This window comes from Myotis myotis, unplaced genomic scaffold (genome assembly GCF_014108235.1).
Source record: "Myotis myotis isolate mMyoMyo1 unplaced genomic scaffold, mMyoMyo1.p scaffold_m19_p_24, whole genome shotgun sequence".
In the NCBI taxonomy this organism is placed as follows: Eukaryota; Metazoa; Chordata; class Mammalia; order Chiroptera; family Vespertilionidae; genus Myotis; species Myotis myotis.
In genome coordinates, this window is record NW_023416329.1 from 4408347 (window position 1) to 4431432 (window position 23086).

At 50.1% G+C, this 23086-nt stretch overlaps 1 protein-coding gene across 2 annotated transcripts in view; it reads right to left on the reverse strand.

The window, feature by feature from the left end:
• The window catches only part of VSTM4 (V-set and transmembrane domain containing 4), a 100104-nt gene that overhangs the window by 31085 nt on the left and 45933 nt on the right, over nucleotides 1-23086 (reverse strand). For both annotated transcript variants that reach the window (XM_036356046.1, XM_036356044.1), the window contains one exon: nucleotides 17513-17546. In XM_036356046.1, coding sequence (XP_036211939.1) covers nucleotides 17513-17546 — 34 coding nt within the window. The remainder of the gene's footprint in view (nucleotides 1-17512; nucleotides 17547-23086) is intronic.

The window sequence follows — 23086 nt, forward strand, 5'->3', positions numbered from 1 at the left end:
CGAGTGCAAGGAGGATGGGCTGAGACCCAACCCTGTGCCTATTGCAGCCTCGCAGCCCACAGTTCCTTTCAAGGTGCACAAATTCATGCACTGGGCCCCTAAGTATAAATTATAATGTTATAAATGTATGTGTGCCAATTCGTTTCCATTCCTACATTTGTTTTTAGGTTGGATTCTTAGAACTGGAAGTACCAGTTACACAGACCATTTTCAAGGATATTTAATGCCCACTGTCAATATGATCTGTGACAAATTGGTTCTACTGTATAGCCACTCTGTCAACAGATGTTTTCATCCTACTTAACAACAGGTTTATCAGTTTAAAAATTACTCATTTAATGAAGAAAAATGGGATTCCCTTTCCCTTGCATTTCTGATTGCTAGTGAGGATGGCACTCGCCGGCTGGCTGGCTGTCTCATGAGGAGGGCTGTGTGGATGTCTGCTTGTTGGTCAGGACCTGCGTGCTTCTCACAGACGTTCACGCACCTTCTCACCAGTCTGACATGACTGCCCCAGGCGTTTCCCCCAATGCCCTTTCCATTTTGCCTTTTTATTCAGCACAGTATTTTTCTTTTTTGCTAAAACCATTCAATATTTTCTTTTTGTCTCTCACTTCGGAGGTTGCATCTTCCCCCAGCTGCACCTCACACCCCGCAGAATCAAGTTAACAGTCCCTTCCTCTTCTCTTCTCTCGGGGACAATGCCTTAGCTCATTAATAAAATGTGACAACTCTGCGCATCACTGATGGAACTTAGCCCTCGTGCCAGGGCTCGAGTGAATGGGAAGGATCTGCTCTGTCATCGCCAGTTTCCTCCAAAACCACACTGACTAGGCCTCATTCTAATTCATGTTGCAGCAACGGAAACTCAGCTGCACTCGGCAACATTCGCTTGGGTCTTACATCTCCCACTGAGCCAGCAAGGCTGGTGGGCATGTGTGACTAAGAGCCCACTTTATGATCCACTTGCAGAAAGTAATTCTGTATCTTGGTTGGAGGAGGACTGTATTTTGTCTCTGACTCAAGGGAGAGAGCCAGTCAAACCAAAGCACCAGGACTCGGGCTGGAGGCCCTGATGGCGCTGGAGAGCTGTGTGATGAAGGGAAGTGTGATTTGTGGGAACAGGGCGGTCTTTCTGGCTCCATCAAGGGTGGGGCCCTTGTGACATGTGCAAGGTTCCTGCCTGGCGGCTTCTCATGGGAGCCTCTGTCCCACCTCTGCTTCGTGGCACACGGAGGCCAGGTTTAGTAAATGGGCCCCGGACCAGTGGCAGAGGGTTGGCCCTGGGCAAGTCCCTCACTTCCCCGAGCCTCATCCCACCACCTTGCTACCCTTCTCACAGGGTTGTCGTGAAGGTCAGATGAGATAGTGGGGCCTAAACTAGGTGGGGCATGAAATGAAATGCCAGATAGCATGACCCTAATCTCTATCGTGTGGGTACAGGGTGGGCAGGGCACTTCCTGGCACTGCCCAGGAGAATGGTGTTGTTATCTGAGTATCTGGTGGTGGCATGTCTTGGCCCTGAGGGAAGGGCATGCCCTCCGCTGGCCCAGAACAGGGGCGCCACACCAGTACCAGGGCCGGGCAGAGCAGGCAGGCAGGGAAGGAGGGAGAGGCTGCATGCTGAGCAAGAACGCTGCCCGACACCAGGTAAAGCAGGCACCCTTGACCTTGCCAGGTGTTGACCAGATTGTGGGCAACCACATTCTGCATGAGCTGAAGTTGACAACAGCTATGTCTGTCGTTACACCACACAAGGCACTGTGAAAAGAACCCGGCGTCCAAGCCCCTGACCCCGACGGGGAAGTCAGCCTCAGGGCCTGGACAGGAGGCGTGGGACCTGCAGGTCGGCCTGCCTCATGGCCCTGAGCAAGGACTCTGGGCCCAGGCCAGACAACAGAGAACAAGGAAACTGGGACAGCCAGATGGTAATCAGGTCAGGTCCGCAGTGTCCGAGCCACGCTTAATGCAGCTCCCTACGGAGAAGGTACCGGAAGGCAATGCCAGCACCCACTGGATTTTAAGTTGGTATTAAATTTGGGTAGGGAGCTCCTGGGACTCTTACAGCTGTTCTCACCCCTGCCAGGTGGGAGGAGAGGGAGCCCACCTGAGTGCCGGGGTCTGGGGGCAGGGGCTGTGGCTGGGGCCCGGCCCGAGAGTGGGCAGCAGGGGAGGGCAGCACGCTCCTATCCCTGGAATTGTCTGGAAGAAGGGGTGCCAGTGCCCAAATGGAGGCGGGCAAGGGAGGGCCCACCTTGTCCCTAGAGCTCAGGGCTGGGGAGCAGAAAAAGCAAGTGAGACAACATAAACCGAGCTGCCCTAGGAAAGAAACCATAGCCCGGCCACAACCCCGTCCTATCTGGAGGTGAGAGGCTTCACGCTGAGCCACAGAGCTGCACCCTGGCCTGGGTCAGCGCGGCCTCACTCCCTCGGGTCGGCCTCACTCCCTCAAGGTCGGGTGGCCTGGGATGCAGCAGCTGCTCTCGGAGGGGCCCTGGCATCTAACCATCGCCCCTTTAGTCCAGGGCAATCTCTGGCCTCAGCATGGCACTGAGTCAAAGCTGCCGCGAGGGCTGTTTAATCTCCTTGCTGCTGAGTGAGTGGGCGCCCCTCGTCCCTGGCACAGCGCCTGTCCCGGGCTGCAGAAGGGTGTGGTCTGACCGGACGCTGGGGATGCCATGGGATGCCCATGGGGAGCTGAGTGGGGCTGAGGAAGGTGGTCCTTCCAGCATCCGTCCAGGCCGGTGTCCCGGACCTTCTCCGCCTGATCCTGGGACTCCACAGAGGCCTTGAAAGTTGTTGTTAGATGGTCCCTTTTACCTTCAGAAGCGCCCACACGCCTCCTTCCCTCCCGCCTGCACATCCAGGTCTCACCGAGAGCCCTGACCCGCATCCCGGCAGGCGGGTGCCTTCCGTTCCTTTCTAAGCTGGCTGTGCTCCCTTTGCCAAGGCTGCATGCAGCTCGCTCACTACCACACGACCTTGAACCCTGCACCGGAAAGGGCAGACTCTGCAAGGAGGAAAGCTGGTCTCAGCAACTATGGTTTTAACTCACTGGCATCAACAATAACAGGTACCCCCCCTCCCCCAAGGTCTGCTGACACTGACCAAGGCCAAGGACTCATGCGAACACGACAGATTTCCTGGCATCGCACAGGCTCCAGGGCTCCCCCTGCCTCTGGACTACACCAGGCCAACCGATGCCACTGGCCAGGAGTGGCTTAAAGTGGCAGAACCTCACGTTCCAGGTGGATGCACGGTGCCAGTCACTCCTGGTGACGCCCTGAGATGTGTCTGACACACAGTGAACATTTAATGGCCATCACCTATTGTTATCTTACCAATATTATTATCATTATTCTGGGATCTTCTCTGAGTCCTTGAATGCAGAGCCAGACACAGGCAGCTCTCTGCACTGAGCCAAAGCAGAGCCGGCGTACCCAGAAAGGACCAGCAGACTTTGGGGGTCACAATGCATTTCCTGCTGCTCCAGCCTCTGACCTTTTTTTTAGAGAGAAAAAGGAAGGGAATGGGATAGTGAGATAGAAACATGGATGAGAGAGAAACATCACTGGCTGCCTCCTGCGCCCCCTACTGGGATTGAGCCCACCACCGGGGCATGTGCCCTACCTGGGAATCAAACCACCGAGCAACACGGGCCGGGCCAGCCTCTGACCCTTCTGAACAGCATCACAATAAAAGCTGCTCCGCTGTGAGGGGTCGCCAAGTTGTCTCCCTGCCCACAGCCTCCCGTGGCCTCATATCATGAAGGGTTTACATGCCCGAAGGTCCTGCTGGGCCTCCGGTTAGAGCTGTGCCGCGAGTCCCTGCCAGCTTCGGCATTGGGCACACGGGCTTCGCCAGGCTGGGTTTTGTGTGTGAATTTAAAGTCTCTGAGTGCTAGCTGGCATGGCAGGGAGGTGTTACTAACATCCCGTGGTGCACGCAGTGTCCTGGGCAGAAGAGTAAGGGCAGGGAGAGCTCACGGGTTATCTGCGGAATCTACCCTGACCCACAGGATTGAGGCCTCATGTCTTGGTGGTTGGAACCCACCCCAGCTCAGCACAACCTGACCCTCTAGACAGACGTAACAGTGAGGGAGGCGATGACTCTGAGGCTGGGGGTGCATGGACCCGCCGCCTTTCCCCTTGGGGGCAGGCCCAGCCTAAGGACACATTGGCACCGGGACAGCACCGCCTGGGAAAGAGCCAGGAATGGAAGCCGCCCTGGCCACCCACGGCAGCACCTCAGGTGAGCAGCTCCCCTTCCTAGGGGAGACCTGCTAACTGTCTCCTGGAGTCCAAGGGTAGAAGTGGGCAGAGGAACAGCCGTTTCTCCAGGTCGGCATTGCACGGGCTCTCTGGGGAGAGAGTCTGCGCCCTGCAGGCTCTGAGAGGAAGGAGAGAAATCCCTGACACCTCCGGTCTCCAGTGTCCAGTGTCCAGAGTGCAAGTGCGGCCACCGGGAGCCCCTGAGGCATCGGCCACAGCTGGGCCCCTCGCTGAGCCAGCCCTCAGGGCAGTCCTGCGGGAGAGACTAGGCCAGTTGGGGCCTGTTTGTGGAGGGGAGACATCCCAGAGAAGCTGCAGGGGGCACAGCACAAACCGACAGCAAATCCAGGTGACTGTTCTCTATGTTACAGCAGACGAGCGACCAGGCCCACAGGCCCGTCCTCCCCGCCTGGCCCCCTTGGGGCAGGGGAAGAAGAATGCTGAGCTGGGTGGGGTGGGGACAAGACGGCATCAGTGATGTCAGGGAAGCAGGAGACAGGCCTGGAGACACATGCCTCATCTGCTGACCTGTCCTTACCCCGCCACCTGGCTGCTCCGGGGAATGTGGACAGAGGGAAGCAATCAGCACACATGCAGGTGAAAACAACCCAACAACAGCCACACCATGGCGGGGAGTCTGCAAATCACTGTGACCAGGGCCCATCGGGCTTTCAAAGTCCGGGATGCAGGGCGCTGGCAGCCCTCCCTCTCCCTCCACAGCCGCACCCACACCCACACCCACACCCACAGCCGCGCCCTTCCCGCCCTTCCCGCTGCTCCTTGCACTGCCCGACTTCCTGCAGCATCTCCTCCTGGCTCATGTGTGTGATGACTCACAGGAGCTCCAAGCTCCCATGCACACCTGGGACCGCATCAGCTCTGCGGCCAGGTGACCTGGGTGGGCACGCTGGCTGCCCCACGCTTCCCTGGGAGGGCACCTCAGCATCATCCACTCTCATGTCAGTTTCCATCTATTGAGCGGGTCCGTCCCAGCACCCACTCACAGGCTTGCACATGTCCGCGCTCAGCCCTGTGGCCCGAACATGGATGGAATAAAAGTGAGGCTTGGCTACTGCTGTTAATAGGACTGCCAGCCTGGACACCGGGCCCTGCCGCCCTCCTGCCTCTCCTCCCTGCTGCTCTGCCCGAACCTCCAGGCTCCTCACTCCCAGGAACACGTCCCTCCAGCCCGGCCTCTTCCCTGCTCTGCTTCTCTCCCTGCTTCTGCGTCTGCCCGCGCCAGTCCTCTTCTCCTGGGACACTCATCCTCATGCTGGGCCCGCAGCTCGCCTCCAGCAAGCCTCCCCTCCCACCCCCAGACCCCAAGGCCGTTAGGAGCACCTCCTCTGGGTGCCGGTGACAGCTCTGTGGGCCTCCCAAGGTGCTGCCATGATGCTGCCTCTCTGGGTCTCCCCTTTGGCACAGACCTCAAGGGCATGGGCCGTGTTATTTCATCCTTGCTCTATGGGCCTTACAAGCGTCCTGTGTAGAAGACTCACTCATAAGTATTGACTGAATAATAACAGAGCCATCTGCATGGATCTCACCATTCACCAGGCACTAACTCATTTAATCTTGCCAACAGCGCTATGTGCTAAGGCAGTGGTCGGCAAACTGCGGCTCACGAGCCACATGTGGCTCTTTGGCCCCTTGAGTGTGGCTCTTCCACAAAATACCACATGCGGGCGCGCACGTACAGTGCGATTGAAACTTCGTGGCCCATGCGCAGAAGTCGGTCTCTGATAGAGGAAACAAGTGTACAAGACGAGTGTGGATGGGAGAGTTGGGAGGGGTCAACCTCAGCGAATGTACCTCAATCAGATTGAGGACGTTTTCAGCAAAGGCCAGCTTAGGAGGACCCTAATCAAGTTACTAACAATGTACCTACCTACATAGTTTAAGTTTAAAAAATGTGGCTCTCAAAAGAAATTTCAATCGTTGTACTCTTGATATTTGGCTCTGTTGACTAATGCCCGACCACTGTGCTGGGGCATCATTGTCCCATCCTATCAGAGAAACGGACAAACTGCTCAAAGGCACACAGCAACCAGTGGCAGCGCCGGACTCCGCGCAGACAGCCCGGCCCCAGAGCCTGGAGCCACCACGGCAGATACCTCTCAGAGAGGGAGTGAGTGTGACACTATGTTACTCAATATTACACCAGAGAGCGGGGAGTTACACATCTGCCCGCAGGGCACATCACTATGGATTCTTTTTGACACCGTAAGTCTGCTTTCATTCTAAGATCCTGAGTGAATCATGTATTAATTAGGTCCCATACTTCGATTGTTGGGGTATGTTTAAAAATATGCGGTGGTTCAGAAAAGCCTGCAGAATGCTTCCAACTAAGCTCGAAAGCAGAGAAGCTGTCCTGTGGCTTACCCAACACAGAGTCTGTGCCGCCTGTGTGTGAGAAAGTGCGCACGGGAAGCCTGCAGAGGGCTTGCCTCCCTTCAGCTGTACTGCCATCGGCACAGGTAACATCCTGTAATTTCTCCCACTTGCAAGTACTTTGTCATCTCAAGCCCATAAGAAGAGGTCAAACTCAGGGTCAGGAGATGCCCCAGCTGGGAACCGCCTGGCTTGCACATGACCTGCAGGAAGGAAGGCATCTGAGCCCAGTGGTGTGTGGTGGGTGGGGACCCTCGCAGCTGCAGCACGTGGTGCATTGGTTACAGCTGCTTCGCTGGGTGGCTGAGAGCGTCACAGGCCGCTGCTCAGAGCTGTTTCCCGGAGGCGGTGTCCGCCTGGGCCGGCTCTGCTCTGGGACACTAGGCCGTGGGGAAAAAGCACTTCCAGGCCAATTTCCCACTTCATGGGTGACACACTCAGGATGAGACTTGTTTGCTTTCCATTGACTTCTCTCAACAAGCCATGGAATTCTCTAGAGCAGTGGTTCTCAACCTTCTGGCCCTTTAAATATAGTTCCTCATGTTGTGACTCAAACATAAAATTATTTGTGTTGCTACTTCATAACTGTAATGTTGCTACTGTTATGAATCGTCATGTAAATATCTGATATGCAGGATGGTCTTAGGTGACCCCTGTGAAAGGGTCGTTCGACCGCCAAAGGGGTCGCGACCCACAGGTTGAGAACCGCTGCTCTAGAGCCTCAGGTTCCCGCCCAGGCACTTGACAAGGCCCACCAGAGACTGCAGGCTCCAGCCAGCATGCGGCCCTTCCTGAGGGTCCCTCCCGGCCCCTGGCCCTGGTCCTGTGCTCTCTGCCATTCTCCCTTCGGTTAGAGGACCGAGAGGACATTTGTCTGGATCAAACCTTGAGATGCCAGGGTCCCCGCTGCCCACTGCCACAGCTCCGATGGTGGAGCCAGGTTCTGGAGCCGCGGCCAGACAGGGATGGGAGCACACAGCCGAGGCACAGCCTGACTGTCACCAGTGAGGTACTGTGACAAGGGCCTGGGCTGCATCTAGTCCAATCGGCATGAGGTTCTAATCAGGATCTAATCTGTACAGACAATGGAAGTCAGTAGCCCATGTCCAGGTTTGCGGGAGCAGGCTGGCCCCTCCAGGGTTCGGGGGAGCAGTGGAGTACAGGCAGGCTTTCCAGAGGCAGGTAGGTCAGCGGGCTGGCCCAACAGAAGGCAGATCCACGGGGAGAGCTCAACTCAGGCCCCAACCAGTCCTGCTGGCAGCACCAGCTGGTCGAGGGGACAGCATATAAGGACTGTGGTCAGACCTGATCTCTCTAGGGCTGGAGGAGATGAAACCCCAACGCCTGCAGCCTGGGATGATGCCCTCGCCTGTACTTCCAGCCTCGGTCAGCACCAGCTCAGAACGGGGCAGGTGAAGGAGAGGGCCTGGGAGGGGAGGGGAGCAGCCCGAGCCCCTGGCACCGTGTGCTAATGTGGAAACCCAGACAGCGATCTCAGCATCCCCAGGAACGCTGCCGGCTGCTCTCCAGCCTCTGCCACCCAGCCACAACCCCCACATCTCCAAGGCCGGTCCCGGAGGCCCGATGGGGCAAATGCTCAAAAAGAAACACGTAGCTTTCTTGAGGTATAATTTACTTACCATAAAGTTGACTGATCATAAGTGTACAATTCAATAATTTTAGTGTACTTATAAAGTTGTGCAATCATCACTACAATACAGGCCCTTCGGTCATCCCCCAAAAGTGCCCTCTAATTTACAGTTAATCCTTATTCCTACCTTCAATGCTAAGCAACTACTAATCTACTTTCTGTCTCCACAGAGTTACCTTTCTGGACATTTCAAACAAACAGAATCTTTTTGCATTTGAATTCTCTCACTTAGCTTAATGTTTTTGAGGCCCATGCATGTTGTAGCATACATCAGCAGTTGTTCCTTTTTTTTAATCAAATGGCATTTCATTGGATGAATGTACTAAATTCTGTTTACCTATACATCAGTGGATTAATATATTTAGGTTTTCGCAGCTTCAGTTACTATGAATACAGCAGCTATGAACAACCGCATACATGCCTTTTTGTAGACATGTATGCCCTTTTGCTTTCCTTTCTCTTGGGGTAGATTCCTACGAGTGGAATTGCTGGGTCATATGGTAAGTTTATGCTTACTGTTTTATGAAACCACCAGTCTTTCAAGTGGCTACACCACTCACCATTCCCACCAGCAGCCCACAGGGTCCCAGCCTTCCCCATCCCTGCCAAGACTCGACGCCGCTGTCTTTTCTACGACAGCCATTGCAAGGGGTGCGCAGTGGCATCACATGTGGTCTGCTTTGCATTTCTCTGATGGCTAATGATACTGAACATATTTTCACAAACTTGTTAGTCATTTGTATACATTCTTTAGGAAAATATCTATGTAAATCTTTTTGCCCATTTTTAATTGTATTTACCGTCTTCTTATTGAGTTGTGAAGAGTGCTTTATCCATTTTCCCCCATACCATCTGCTTTCTCAAGTTTTCTGAAGGAGTTTGGGAAGGACTGGCATTCATTTCTTCTGCAATACTTGATATACTTCAGTAAAGCACTGTGGGTCTGGGCTTCCCTTGGTTGGAAACTTTTAGCTAACAAATCAATAACAATTCAGTTTCTTGACTTATTACAGGTTTATTCAAATTATAGCTCTTTTTAAATTGGTTTTGGTAATTTGTGTCTTTCTAGGATTTTTTTTTTCATTTCACCTATGTTGTCTACTTTGTTAGAATAAACTTGTTCATAATATTTCCTTATGAGCCTTGAAATTTCTGTAGGGTCTAATTTGTTTTCCTTCCAAATTTTGGTAATTGGGGTTTTTTCTCTTCTCTCTCTCTCTCTCTCTCTCTCTCTCTCCAATAAAGTCCCAAAGAATTGATGAGAGTATTAGAGATGACCCCTCTCACTCCCCCCCATCTCTCTCTCTCTCTCTTTCATGGACAGGCTAACTTAAGGTTTGTAAATTCTGTTGAACTTTTCAAAGAACCAACTTTTTTTTTCTCATTATATTTCTACTAGGGGCCCAGTGCACGAATTTTTGCACCTTGAAAGGAACTGTGGGCCGCAAGGCTGTGGTAGGCACAGGGGTGGGTCTCAGCCCATCTCTGAGCCCCCACCCAGCCCTTCCACTGTGGCCCCCAGTCACCTGTCTGCCTGAAGTCCCGCTCCCGCCATAGCCACTCCCACGTGCTGATGGTGCCAGCCCTGCTCGCACCTGCTGAAGGCACCATGCGATTGGGGTCGATGCAATTGGGGTCAGCGCTGTCTGTGGATGCGAGTGGCAGCTGCTTCCCCAATTGCCCCTCAGGAGAAGGGGGAAGTGGAGAAGCCCTCACGGGCAATCAGGGCTGGCAGCTGCTGCTTACACCCACTGTTGGCACCGAGCCATTGGGACTGGCTCCGGGCACCGGCAGCGGGTGCAAGTGGCAACTGCCTGCCCCAATCTCCCCTCAGGAGCAGGGGGAGGTGGAGAATCCCTGAGGGGTGATTGGGGCTGGCAGCTGCCACTTGCACCCACTGACGGTGCCAAGTGGTCAGGGCTGGCACTGGGTGCCAGCAGCAGGTGGGAGCGGCAGCTTCGGTGCTGGCAGCGGGTGCGAGCGGGGCCAGTGCCAGCAGCAGGTGCAATGCCAGGCAGGACTGCTGCACATGGGAGCAAAGAATTTTCAGTAACTACCAGAGACTCACCCCGATGACAGCAACCAGTGCCCTGCCTTGGTCTGGCTCCCCCGCTCACCTGCTCCACCATCCCACCGCAGCCGATGCCCACCATGTTTCACACACGCCCCCTGGTGGTCAGTGCACGTCATAGCTACCAGTTGTTTGGTTGTTCTGCCATTTGGTCTATTTGCATATTAGCCTTTTATTATATAGGATGTGTGTGTGTGTTTTCCATATCATTGATTTCTGTAGGTTTTTTTCTCTTAATTGATGAGAGTATTAGAGATGACCCCTCTCACTCCCCCCCATTGTACCCTCCACTCTGTTCCCACACTGCCCTAGCTTTCAACACCTTATTGTCTGTGTCCATTAGTAATGCATATGCATATAAGGTCTTTGGTTAATTTCTTCCCATCCCCTTTCCCCCTTCCCTCTGAGATTCATCAGTCTGTTCACTGTTTCCATACCTCTGGTTCTATTTTATTCATCAGTTTATTTTGTTCATTAGTTTCCTTGTTCATTTATTTTTATTTTTAGATTCAATTGTTGATAGATATGTATTTATTGGCTTCTTCTTCTTCTTTTTCTTCTTCTTCTTCAAGAATACTCTTCAACATTTCATGTAATACTGGTTTGGTGGTGATGAACTCCTTTGGCTTTTTCTTGTCTGTGAATCTCTTTATCTGACCTTCAATTCTAAATGATAGCTTTGCTGGGTAGAGTAATCTTGGTTGTAGGTCCTTGCTATTCACCACTTTGAATATTTCTTGCCACTCCCTTCTGCCCTGCAAACTTTCTATTGAGAAATCAGCTGATAGCCCTATGGGTGTTCCCTTGTAGGTAACTAACTACTTTTCTCTTGCTGCTTTTTAGATTCTCTTTGTCTTTAATCCTTGGCATTTTAATAATGATGTGTCTTGGTGTGAGCCTCTTTGGGTTTGGGTTCCTCTTGTTTGGGACTATCTGTGCTTCCTGGACTTATAAGTCTACTAGAGGCCCAGTGCACAAAAATTTGTGCACTCGGGGGGTGGGGGGGGGCGGGATCCCTCAGCCCGGCCTGTGCCTTCTCGCAGTCTGGGATCCCTCGGGGGATGACCACTTACTGGCTTAGGCCTGCTCCCTGGGGGGATTGGGCCTAAGATGGCAATCAGACATCCCTCTGGCAGCCCAGCAGCCCTCAGGGGATGTCCACTTGCCAGCGGGGAGCTGGCCTAAACTGCAGTCGGACATCCTTAGCACTGCTGAGGAGGCAGGAGAGGCTCCCACCACCACCGCTGTACTGGCAGCTGGCAGCCTGGCTTGTGGCTGAGCAGAGCTCCCCATGTGAGAACACCTGACCACCAGAGGGCAGCTCCTGCATTGAGCATCTGCCCCCTGGTGGTCAGTGTGTGTGATAGTGACCAGTCATTCCCAGTCCTTCTGCTGTTAGGGTCAGTTTGCATATTACCCTTTTACTATATAGGATAGAGGCCTGGTGCATGGGTGGGGGCCGGCAGGTTTGCCCTGAAGGGTGTCCCGGATCAGGGAGGGGGTCCCGCTTGGATGTCTGGCCAGCCTGGATGAGGGGCTGATGGCTGTTTGCATCTGGTCGCACCCCCTTCAGGGTGGGGGTCCCCACTGGGGTGCCTGGCCAGTCCGGATGAGGGGCTGAGGGCCATTTTCAGGCTGGCGAGTGACTGAAGCTCCCAACCTCTCCTTTTTTTCTTTTTTTTATTCTGGGATTTATTTACCTTCTATGGCTGTCACTGGAGCTGAGAGCCGGCTTTAGCTCTGAGGCACATCTCCAGCTCTGAGACCTCGGCTGCTGAAAGCAGGTATCTGGGTTTGTTTGGCTTCTATAATTGAAACACTGTTGCAGCTCCAGCTCTGAGGCCCAGCTGGCTGACAGCAGGTTTCTGGGGTTTGTTTAGCTTCTATAATTGCAACATTGTTTCTTAGAGTGCAGCTCAGAACCTGGCAGCAGCAGGCAGGGAACCTTGGCTTCCTCCTTCACTGGAGCAAGCAAGCCTCCTGTTCGCTTCAGCTGCCTGGCTGCCGGCCGCCATCTTGGTTGGTAGTTAATTTGCATATCGCCCTGATTAGCCAATGGGAAGCATAGCGGAGGTATGGTTAATTACCATGTTTGTCTATTATTAGATAGGATTTATTTCACCAGGTAGGGGAACTTTTCTGTCATTATTACTTCAAATAGGTTTTCAATATCTTGCTCTCTCTCTCTTCTCCTTCTGCCACCCCCATAATGTGAAATGTTGGTGTGTTTGAAGTTTCCCCAGAGGGTCCTTACACTATTTTCATATTTTTGGATTCTTTTTTCTTTTTGCTCTTCTCATTGAGTGTTTTTTTTTTTTTTTGCTTTCTCCCATTAAAAATCATTGATTTGATTCTCAGAATCCTCTACTCTACATTTGAATCCCTGTAAATTATTCCTTATTTCAATGTATGCTTAATTTCTGACTGAACCTTTTTCATGTCTTTGAAATCCTCACTAAGATCCTTGAAAGTCTCACTAAGTCCCTTGAAGCTCTCATGAAGATCCTTGAGCAACCTTATCAACCATGAGCAACCATGCTTTTGAACTCTGCATCCAGTAGTTTGCTTGCTTCCATTTCATTTAGTTCTTTTTGTGCAGATTTCTTCTGTTCTTTAATTTGTGAGATGTCTCTTTGTCTCCGCATTTCTGTGCTTCCCTGTGTTTGTTTCTATATATTAGGTAGAAGTGTCTATGTCCATAGAAGTTTCTATGTCTCCTGGAATTGGTAGAGTGGCCTTGTGTAATAAGTGTCAGGTAGGGCCCTGTCGCTCAGCCTCCCCAGTCACCTGAGCTGGGAACTCTAGGTGAACACTGTGTGGGCTGTATGCACAGTCTTGTTGTAGTTGATCCATGATTGCTGTTGGTATCACTAGGAGGAATTGACCTCCAGGCCAACTGGTTGTGAGGAACAGCTGTGACTACAGTGGAAGAGCTGCTATGCAAGAGACACCTCTACAGAACAGGACTTGCTTCAGTGTGACTTTGGTGCTCACTGATTCTGCCCCTTGAGTGTGTGGTTTGTGGATGTGTAGAGTTGTACTCTGGAATGGTCTGAAACTGTCCACTGGGTGCACTGGCTTTGGGGCCTCCCAGGAGGTGCAAAGTCAGCCACTGCCTGAGACCACCCAGCAGGAGCTAAGGAGCAATCTGCAGATGGCTGCTACTTGTATTTGGCTTAGAAGTGCCCTGGTGAGGCCAAATTGTGAAGCTAGACAGGCTAGTGCTAGTGCTGGATCATGGGTCCCTTATTGATAGGTAAAGGGCATGCTGACACCAGCTGCTGCTTATCTGAGAGATTTTAGGAAAGTCTGAAGCCTGAGCCAGGACAGGCCATTTATATGTTAAAGCCATTGCAAACAGCTTGTGTGGGGCTGCAAATTGGATGGGACAGGGTCTCAGGGGATCAGCAGGGTGGAACGAACAGTGTGGGCCAGTTTGATGGAAACTCAGATATGACTACCAGTCAGCTCTGCAATGGAGGAAGTCCCAGCATAGGAACAATGACCCCTATGAGCACTCCCATTTGGGAGAAAGCTGTCCCCTAGTTCCTGCCCCAATGCCAGGCAATCCAGTTCCTCCCCATATGTCCCTGGATCCCCCAAAGCCACTGCCCAGTGCTGGAGCTCAGAAGCAGTGAGTCTGTGTAAGTTTGTGCTCTGGCACTTTAAGAGGAACTTCCTGGGTCTCCAGCAGCCTCTGTGTCACTCAGCCACAATCTCTGCAGGTTTTTACAGCCCAAAGTTACAAGGGCTTCTCTTCCCAACTATGAAACCCTGGGCTTGGGGGCTGGTGTAGGGCTGGAACCCCTTGCTTCTCATAGGAGGCCTCCACAGTGGAGATATCCCTCCTGATTTTAAAAAAAATGCAATTTGTGTGTCAGACCAGCCTGATCCACATCTCCACCCCCTTCTACCAGTCTCAATGTGCTTTCTTCTTTACTGCTCTAGTTGTAGGACTTCCATTCAGCAAGATTTCAGGCGGTTGGGAATGATGGTGATTCTGTATTTTAGTTGTAATTTTGATGTGGTTGTGGGAGGCAGTGAGTACACGTTTAACTATGCCACCATCTTGGTTCTCCCTAATTTCTATGCTGATCTTTATTATATCCTTTATGCTGCTTAGTTTGGATTTCACTTGTACTTTTTTCTAGTTTCTTATGATGAAAGCTTAGGTTACTTATTTGAGAACTTTCTTCCTATCTAATATAGGTATTTAAATCCATAATCGTTTTTCTGTAAGCACTGCTTTCACTGCATCCTATAAGTTTTGGTATATTGGGTTTTCATTTCCATTTATTCAAAATATTTTCTAATTTCTCTTGTGATTTCTTTTTTGGCCCAGGTATTATTTAGAAACATGTTGTTTTAAATTTTAAAACATTTGGCAATTTCCAAGATCTTTATCATTAATTTCTATTTAATTCTGCTGTTGCCAGAGAACAAACCTTGCATGATTTCTTACATACTCTGAGGTTTGCATACCCTAGGCCAGTGGTCAGCAAACTCATTAGTCAACAGAGCCAAATATCAACAGTACAACGATCAAAATTTTTTTTTGAGAGCCAATTTTTTTAAACTTTAACTATATAGGTAGGTACATTGTTATTAACCTACCTATATAGTTTAAGTACTGTTGATATTTGGCGCCTCCCCTGCGCTGCGTATCCCGCGGCCCACCTGTGCAGGCGTCTCCTGTCGCCCAACCGACCGACATCCCCTTCTTCTAACGCCACTTCTTCAAAATAGACTCGCCCAGGCTGAAAACCGACTCCTGCACATGGGCCACAAAGTTTCAATCCCACTGTACGTGCGCACCCGCACGTGGTATTTTGTGGAAGAGCCACACTCAAGGGGCCAAAGAGCCGCATGTGGCTCGCGAGCCGCGGATTGCCGACCACTGCCCTAGGCATTCTTAGGAAGGATGGTTTTGAGGAAATCTATTTCTAGACCCGCACCTTCCATGATATTCTTTCCTAAGAATTCTTAATTTTTGTTTAATGGCCTAGCATTTGGTCTATTCTGAAGAACGTTCCAAGGACACTTGACAAGAATTTATCCTATAGTCATTGGGTAGAGCATTCTTATGTGTAGGGTCAAATTGCTTGATCTTCTGTGCCCTTACTGATTTTCTGTCTAGCTATTCTATCAATTGTTAAGAATGGAACATTCGAATGAACTATTATTCTAGAATCATCTACTTTATCTTTCAAATTTCTATGTTTGCTTCATGTATCTGAGGCTCTTTTTTAGGTCCATATCGATTTATAATGACTGCATCTTCCTGATGTCTAGACTCATTATAATTATGAAACTTCCTTTGTCCCTTGTAATATTTCTTGTCTTAAATTATCTATTATCTTAAACTAATTTAGCTATAACCTCTCTTATTATTACTGTTTGCATGGCATATCTACTTCCATCCTTTGGATACTCTCCATTTACTGCACATGCATGTTGCTTCAGCCAGAAACATGCTTGCCTCAACTGTGACCATGCAACACATGGGTGCCATTAACTCCAGCTCATGGGAACAATGAGCACCGTAGGGAAAAAGGCAATGCAAGGCCAGGGATAAGGACTGAGCAGCAGGAAAGCTGCGAGAGAAGGAGGCTCACCTCTGGTGCTGGCTGCTGGGATGGCTGTCTTTCTCTAAGGGTTCTGTGGGGATCACATCAGGACTAGGGACAGCTACTTTGATGTTCTCTTTCAGACTTACCTTGATGAAGGAGTGGGATATTGAAGTCACCTTATACCAGTGATGGCGAACCTATGACACGCATGTCAGAGGTGACACATGAACTCATTTTTTTGGTTGATTTTTCTTTGTTAAATGGCATTTAAATATATAAAATAAATATCAAAAATATAAGCCTTTGTTTTACTATGGTTGCAAATATCAAAAAATTTCTATATGTGACACGGCACCAGAGTTAAGTTAGGGTTTTTCAAAATGCTGACACATCGAGCTCAAAAGGTTCGCCATCACTGCCTTATACCAATGTTCTATCACTTTCAGTGACGTATGGGAACCTTACTTCTATTTAAGTCACTTTACCGTTCCCACTTTTAAATATCATAATGCACTTCTTGAGTATCAGATGGCTTTATAATTTTTGTTTTAAACATCAAATATTATTTTTAAAACTTATGAGGGAAAAATAGTCTACTTACCTACCCATATTTTATGTTCCATTATTCCTTTTTCCTTTCTAATGCACCAAGATTTCCTCTTTTATTTCAAGAATTTCTTTAAAAGTAAGCCTGATAGCGACAGATTTCATTAGTTTCCCTTAATCTGAAAATGCCTTTATTTCCCCTTTTTCCTAAAGGATAATTTTGCTGGATATCAAATTTGTGGTTAACAGTACTTTAAAAAAAATTTTTTTTTTTTAAAAAAAGTGGTTCCATTTCTTTCTGTTCTTCACAAATTCAGATGAAAAATATGCTGTCATTCAAATTTGTGTTCCTCTAATTATCAGAGTCTAATAGGTAATACATTATTTCTCTCTGGTCGCTTTTGAGATTTTTTTCTTTTGTCTTTTGTTTTCATAATTTTCCTTTAAGCAACTTTCAGAGTCCTCCTTTGGTGTCTCATATTATTTTCAAGGTTTATGTTAATGCTTAGCAGGGCAGAACAGGGACAAATTGACCTCTGCCATTTTGCCTGGATCAAAAGTCACACATTTTTAAACACTATGAGTTTGCAATATTTACTATAACTATTATGTTACTTATGAGGTTTGTCCGACCAGCTAAAAAGCTAGCATCTTAACACATATATTACTAATGGCTGCGTTCTGCAGAGTGGGGCATAGAACAAGCAAGCATTGTTGGGGAAAGATCAGGAGTGACTATGGTAAGAAGGCATCAAAGTGGTTCATCTAGTTGCCCGCCCCTTTCTAAATGAGGGACCGTCCTCCAGAGCAGGTGTCGGGCAGCATGAAACCACCTGTTTTCTGGATCCGCTGGGGGTGATAGCAGAGCATGGAGTCTGGAAATATGCAAATGCATGTGGGACACACATTTTTAGGCCAATTTGTGGATTGATATGTATCTTTTAACTAAAGATACAAATTTAACCAATTTCTTGCTAATATCTAAAGAAAGTAGAAGCAAAAATATTCTTACCTGTTCTGAGGGCATTTCACCAAATATTTTCTCACTGTGAAAGGAAAAAGAAATAAAAGATGGTGAATAAATGTTACTTTAGACATATATACTCCAGGAATTAGGAGATGTATGTGCCCAGGTATTGACCAGATGTTGGCTCCAGCCACCTCTCAGGGCTTTCACACTTCTCTTTGGATGAGAACAGTGAAGCCAGAGCATGAACACCAGTGACTTGATACTGTTCCACACCTGGATCAAGCCAGATATGAAGCCACACACTCCAGAATTCCTGATTACACAGCCCAAATCATTCAATACTTTTGCTAGGTTGAGTTGGGTTCTAACCTGAAGGTTCCAGGAGTAACAGCACCACCCAATTTCTAAGCTCTGCCTTAACCCTTTGAGTGCCAACCAATATCCTAGGAACTATGCTAAAATTGCCAAGGCATTTTTGCCGATTTTACAGCAGTTTAGGAAAAAAATTATGAATCGCAAGTAAATGAAGTTACATATTCAAAAACTTAAGGAAACCTTTACTACATTGACATATTTAGCAATATCATCATCACTAATAAAAGCAGACTTAAAACTGGATGCCATTTCGAAGCTTTGATGGCGCTCCTGGCACTTTTAGCAATCGCACTCCCCGGCACTCTAGGGGTTAATGATGAAAAGGCCTCCTCAGGGCCACCTGTTTCCATTTAGACTCTCCTCTCCATAAAGCGGGTTTCTGTTCTCTGATCAGTGCTCTTCCAGGACTAACAGGATACCCTTGGAAAGACAGTCTTAGAGCAAGATATCCTCGCGTAGGTCTCCTTGAGAAAAACAAGATTCTGGTTGTAGAGGACAAATAAGAATACCTAGGCAGTTATCCTAACAAGTGTCCAATCTAAGCTCCCAGTTGGGTTCACATCAAATAGAAGTAAAGGTGAGGCAGCCACAGGGCCCTGGGTTGTGTGGTAGCATCCATGGCCCCAGTGATCACGCCTGCCTGTATCTACCCACGCTCATGTGTAACACCCTCTCACTTTGACTCTGGGCTTGGCCATAGGCATGCTGTGGCCAATGAAACAGTAGCCAAGCAGAGACCTAAAAGACCCCTGTGCTCCAAGGTTTGTGCATGCATGCTCACTGGGTCTCCTCGTTCCTCCCCCTCCTCCCCTTCCTTCCCCTCCCCTGCTATCCTCCTCCTCCTCGTCGTCCTTTCTCCCTCCCTCCTCCATCCTTCTAAGGGATTCTTCTGCTTCCCCATGAAGAAGCCTAGCTAGCCTACTAAAAGATGATACCACATGGAACAGATGCCAGTCATCTCAGCTGAGGCCCCAAAGCAGGCCCAGCTGATGGGCCACTGGACTGCAGCTGCTGATACCTGGGTGCTCAGCTGAGCCCCAGCCCAAACAAGTGTCACAGTTGGGTTCACCGCAGATAGAAGTAAAGCTGAAGCCCACATAATTCGCACCTCAGAATGAGACCATATTTGAAGGGAGGGCCTTTAAAATGCTGACCTGCAGTATTGTGAGCAAACAAAAGGCTGTTTAAGCTGCACATCTGGAGTATCTGTCAAGCAGGTGACCAATTCAGGTTCCAGACCAAGAGGATGGGACCAGCTTTAGAGGGGCTCTTTTAGGCTTCTCTGGCCCAGCCCCCTGTTGTATCTAAACTCTCTCTGCATCCCAGTTACTGTATTCCAACCCAGAACTATGTTCTGGATAGCTTATAGATACTGAAGCAGTAGAGTCATAGCTAGCATTTAAGGAACACAACATAGACTCCTGGCACTACTCCAAGCTTATTATATGGATCAGTGGCTTGTATACCCTGGGGTTTGCATGCCCTAGGCATCTTAGGAAGGGCTGTTTTAGGGAAATCTATTTCTAGATTCTCACCTTCCATGATATTGTTTCCTAGAATGCTTCCTCCTGAAACACGCCTGAGACAGACTGTACTCATTTCCTCCTTCCCGTCACATCACCCTTTCTATTTCAGAAAATCTAGGCCCACCCTCGCCCTCCCTGACTTGTGCTATGAAGGTCTGTCCTGGGGCAAAGACCAGTGGGCACCAAACAAGAGATGATTTGAAATACTGGTGCCAGTGTTGAGAAGGTGAATGACAAATGACGAGGCCTCTAACCTTTCATGGGGGGAGGTTTCCAATCTTTTGCTTTCAACAAGGACTGAATGATGACCTAAGCCAGTTGTCAGCGGGTGGAGTATCAAAAGTCATTTCCGATGATAAATTACTACATGACTTTGACTTATAACTGGGAAGCAGTTTAGAGTATTGAGTGGCAACAGAAAACTCGGTCCATCCCAGCCTCTGTTCATATTGAGCGAGGCATTTCAGCGCTTACAGCTATTAAAAACAGGAATAAAACTGCTGCTAAAGTCTATCACTAACCAAATTTATACAAGGGCATATGAAGTAAAGTAAAAATCCATTTCAATAAAATCCATTTCTAATAACATTTTACTTCTTATGATTATTAATTATTTATCTAAATTTTGTATTTATGTGGTTTTGATTAATTTTACAGTCATTTTCCAAATATTACTAATTGTGCAATATTGATAACTTAATCCAGAAAAAAATTAAAACCTAGAGACTTATGGAATAAGGAAATAAAAAATTTAATTTAAATTTTTATACATATTCTTTTACAGAAGTATAATATGGAAATCAATAAAGGATTTTCAAAACAAAAATGGACTAAAAAGCAGGATAAAGTTTTGTTAGGTAAGTGAGTGAAAATAAAAGCTCAAGGGGGGGAAAAAAACTCATAAAACTCCTAAAAGCTAAAACTTATTTATGGAGCCTTTTTAAATCAACAGAGGTAGTTACTAAATTCATGACATGTAGATGTAAAAGAAAGATTTAACCATTTCATTTTAAGATGTCAATATTTGTGATGCTGTGGAAATTTCAACCTTTGCAACAATTTATATTTATGATGAAAAAGTTTTATTTGTCAACAAAACACATTCAAGGGTGCACAGAGTTGAAATGATTTGGGAATGATGTGAGCAAAAGTGTTTGAGACCACACTTTGTACCCTCATCTTCACAGTAACTTTGTCATTACATCTGTGTTGCAGCAGATCTGAGGCACAGAGGTTAACAACCTTGCCCAAGGCCACACACCTAGTGTTATGCGCTTGCAACCTTGCCCAAGGCCACACACCTACAGCTATGCGCTTGCATAACTCGTACCTCAGAACTATATTTGAAGGTAGAGCCTTTAAAGTTAAATCACATTTTAAAGTTAAATGAGGTCATGAGGACGGCCCCTAATCCACCAAAACCAGTGTCCTTATAAGAAGAGGGGAGGAAGGAAAGGTGCACAGAGGCCAGACCACAGGAAGAAGGCAGGTGGCCACCCGAAGCTTTGCACTGGCAGCCTGAGCACCAGCACCGGGGAGGGCAGAGCTGAGGAGTCCAGAGCTCTCTCGCTGTTCTCAGAGAGTCTGAGCAGCTGGTGGCAGGGCTCCTGCAGGTGAAGAAATGAGTTACAGGATAGATGCTGCCATTGGCCACAGCAGGAGAGGGCGGGGCCAGGGCGGGGCCCTAGGGAACACAGTGCACTGGCTGGCCTGTGTCTCCGGAGTCCACTCCTGCGGCAGCGAGGTGAGTAGCTGGAGCCCAGGAAGCCCGGGAGCAGGGGCAGCAGAGGCCTCCGTGAGCCCACACCTCCCCCGCACTTGCTTATGAGGCTTCAACCAGGTGAATGGGGGGCCTGTGTCCCTTTAATGAAAAAACTGCCCCAGGGACCAAATGTGATCCCCAACTCACAGGTGGGACTTCAGGCATCTGAGATCTAGACCTCGCCCACCTCGCCCCTAAGTGAGCAGAGCATACTCAGCGCTGGTTGCACCCCTGGGGTAACACCCTAGTTTGGGCTCCCCCAGAAGCAGAGCATGTAGACAGGTTCAAGTGCAGTCTCTGTGGGAGGTGGTCCTGGGAAACCCCTGGGGAGGGGGAGTGAGGCCAGGCAGACACGCCTTGAGGGAGAGCCCAGAGCAGCGCTCATGGCCCTGCGCACTGGACTCCGAGGCCCTGTGCCCAGCAAGGCCTCCGCTCCGCACAGAAACGAAGGGGCCAGGTGCAGCCAATGAAATGCGATCTGCAGACTTGAGGACTCCAAAAGGAAGGGCTTTGTTCTCACCTCCCAGACCGGGACATGGCTGTGAGCACCCGGCCTGGGCCGCCCTTTCTCTGCTGTGGCCACACTGCTCCCAGCCCCGCCTCATGCCCACACCTCCCAAGTGACATGTCCAGGCTTGAGGCTTTCTCCTCCCCACCTGGGCCTGTCCCTGTCCCCACCACCCCCAGTGGATGATTTGGGGTGACGGCAGTCGTGCCCACCCCATCCTATCAGACCTTGTATCAGTGTTGGGGCCTCCCATGGCGGCTGACCTTCCCATACCATTTCCTCCAACCTGCTGCATCCTCTGCAGACCCCCGGGCCCTGCAGTGACCCCGAGGTGAGACTGTGGGTGACCCTGCACTCGTGGGAGCACCTGGCAGCCCTGCACAGGCCTGGCATTTGCATTCCCAGCATCCTCAGTGTCAGCACAGGCAGGAGCCCTGCAGCCCCTCCCTTGGCCCAGCAGTGGCTCCTCCCATGCCATGCGCAGGAGCCCAGTCCCTTCCGGAAGCGGCCTGTCTCTGGAACGCCTCCGCCAGCACAGTGGCCAGGCCCATCGGCCAGCTCTCTGGGTCCCCACGTGGAAAGCTGAGCAGTAAGCTTTTTGCCTCTGGTTCACAGTACGAGGAGCCTGTCGGACCGGGGCCCCACAGTGAGGAGCACCCACGCATCGGGGTGTGTCTCTGGAGTGGTGAGCCCCAGGGGGCGGCCAGGCCCGGGAAATGGGACTGGTCCACACGAGACGTGCTGACGTGTGAGGCCACACTGACTCAGCCTGGTCACTCGGAGCCTTCCTATGGTCGCTCACTGAAATGGCATTTTGGACACATCACGTTAAATAAAATAAATTGAAGTTACTTCCCCCTGTTCCTTTATACCCTTTTAAATGTGGCTGCTAAACACATCCCGTTACACACAGGGCTCACCTCACTGGGGACGCGTGGTTGGCCCTAGCGGTGGGGGTGGCGGACCCCACAGTCCTCACGACCATGGTGGGCAAGGCAACCTGGCGTGAACAGCCCAGGAAGGAGGCGCTCCCTGGAGCTGCCACATGCGGGACCGGCCACCTCACGGACAATATGTCCCCGACAGCTCTGTGAGGCGAGGGGGACTCTCCTCCCCTCTGACGGTGGCGACACGCGGCGGGAAGTGGGGCTTTGTGAGGGAGTCCAGGCTGAGGCCCCGCGCTGTCCTTACTCGGCTCCTGGAGGCTAGGAGCCCCCACGGGGAGGGACGGCAGCAGCGCCAGCCCTGGAGCCAGCAAGCCCTCTCGGAAGCCCTGGGGGGGACTCGTGCTCGGGTGGCTCGGTGCCCCCACACCAGGCTGCTGAGCCCGCCGCCCTCCCCAGGCCCAGGGGTCGCCCCTGCTCCGCCTCGTCCACAGCTGCCGGGAGCCAGTCCATCCTTGCTGTTTCAAGGGACCTGGCATATATGGCATACTGTTCTTAATA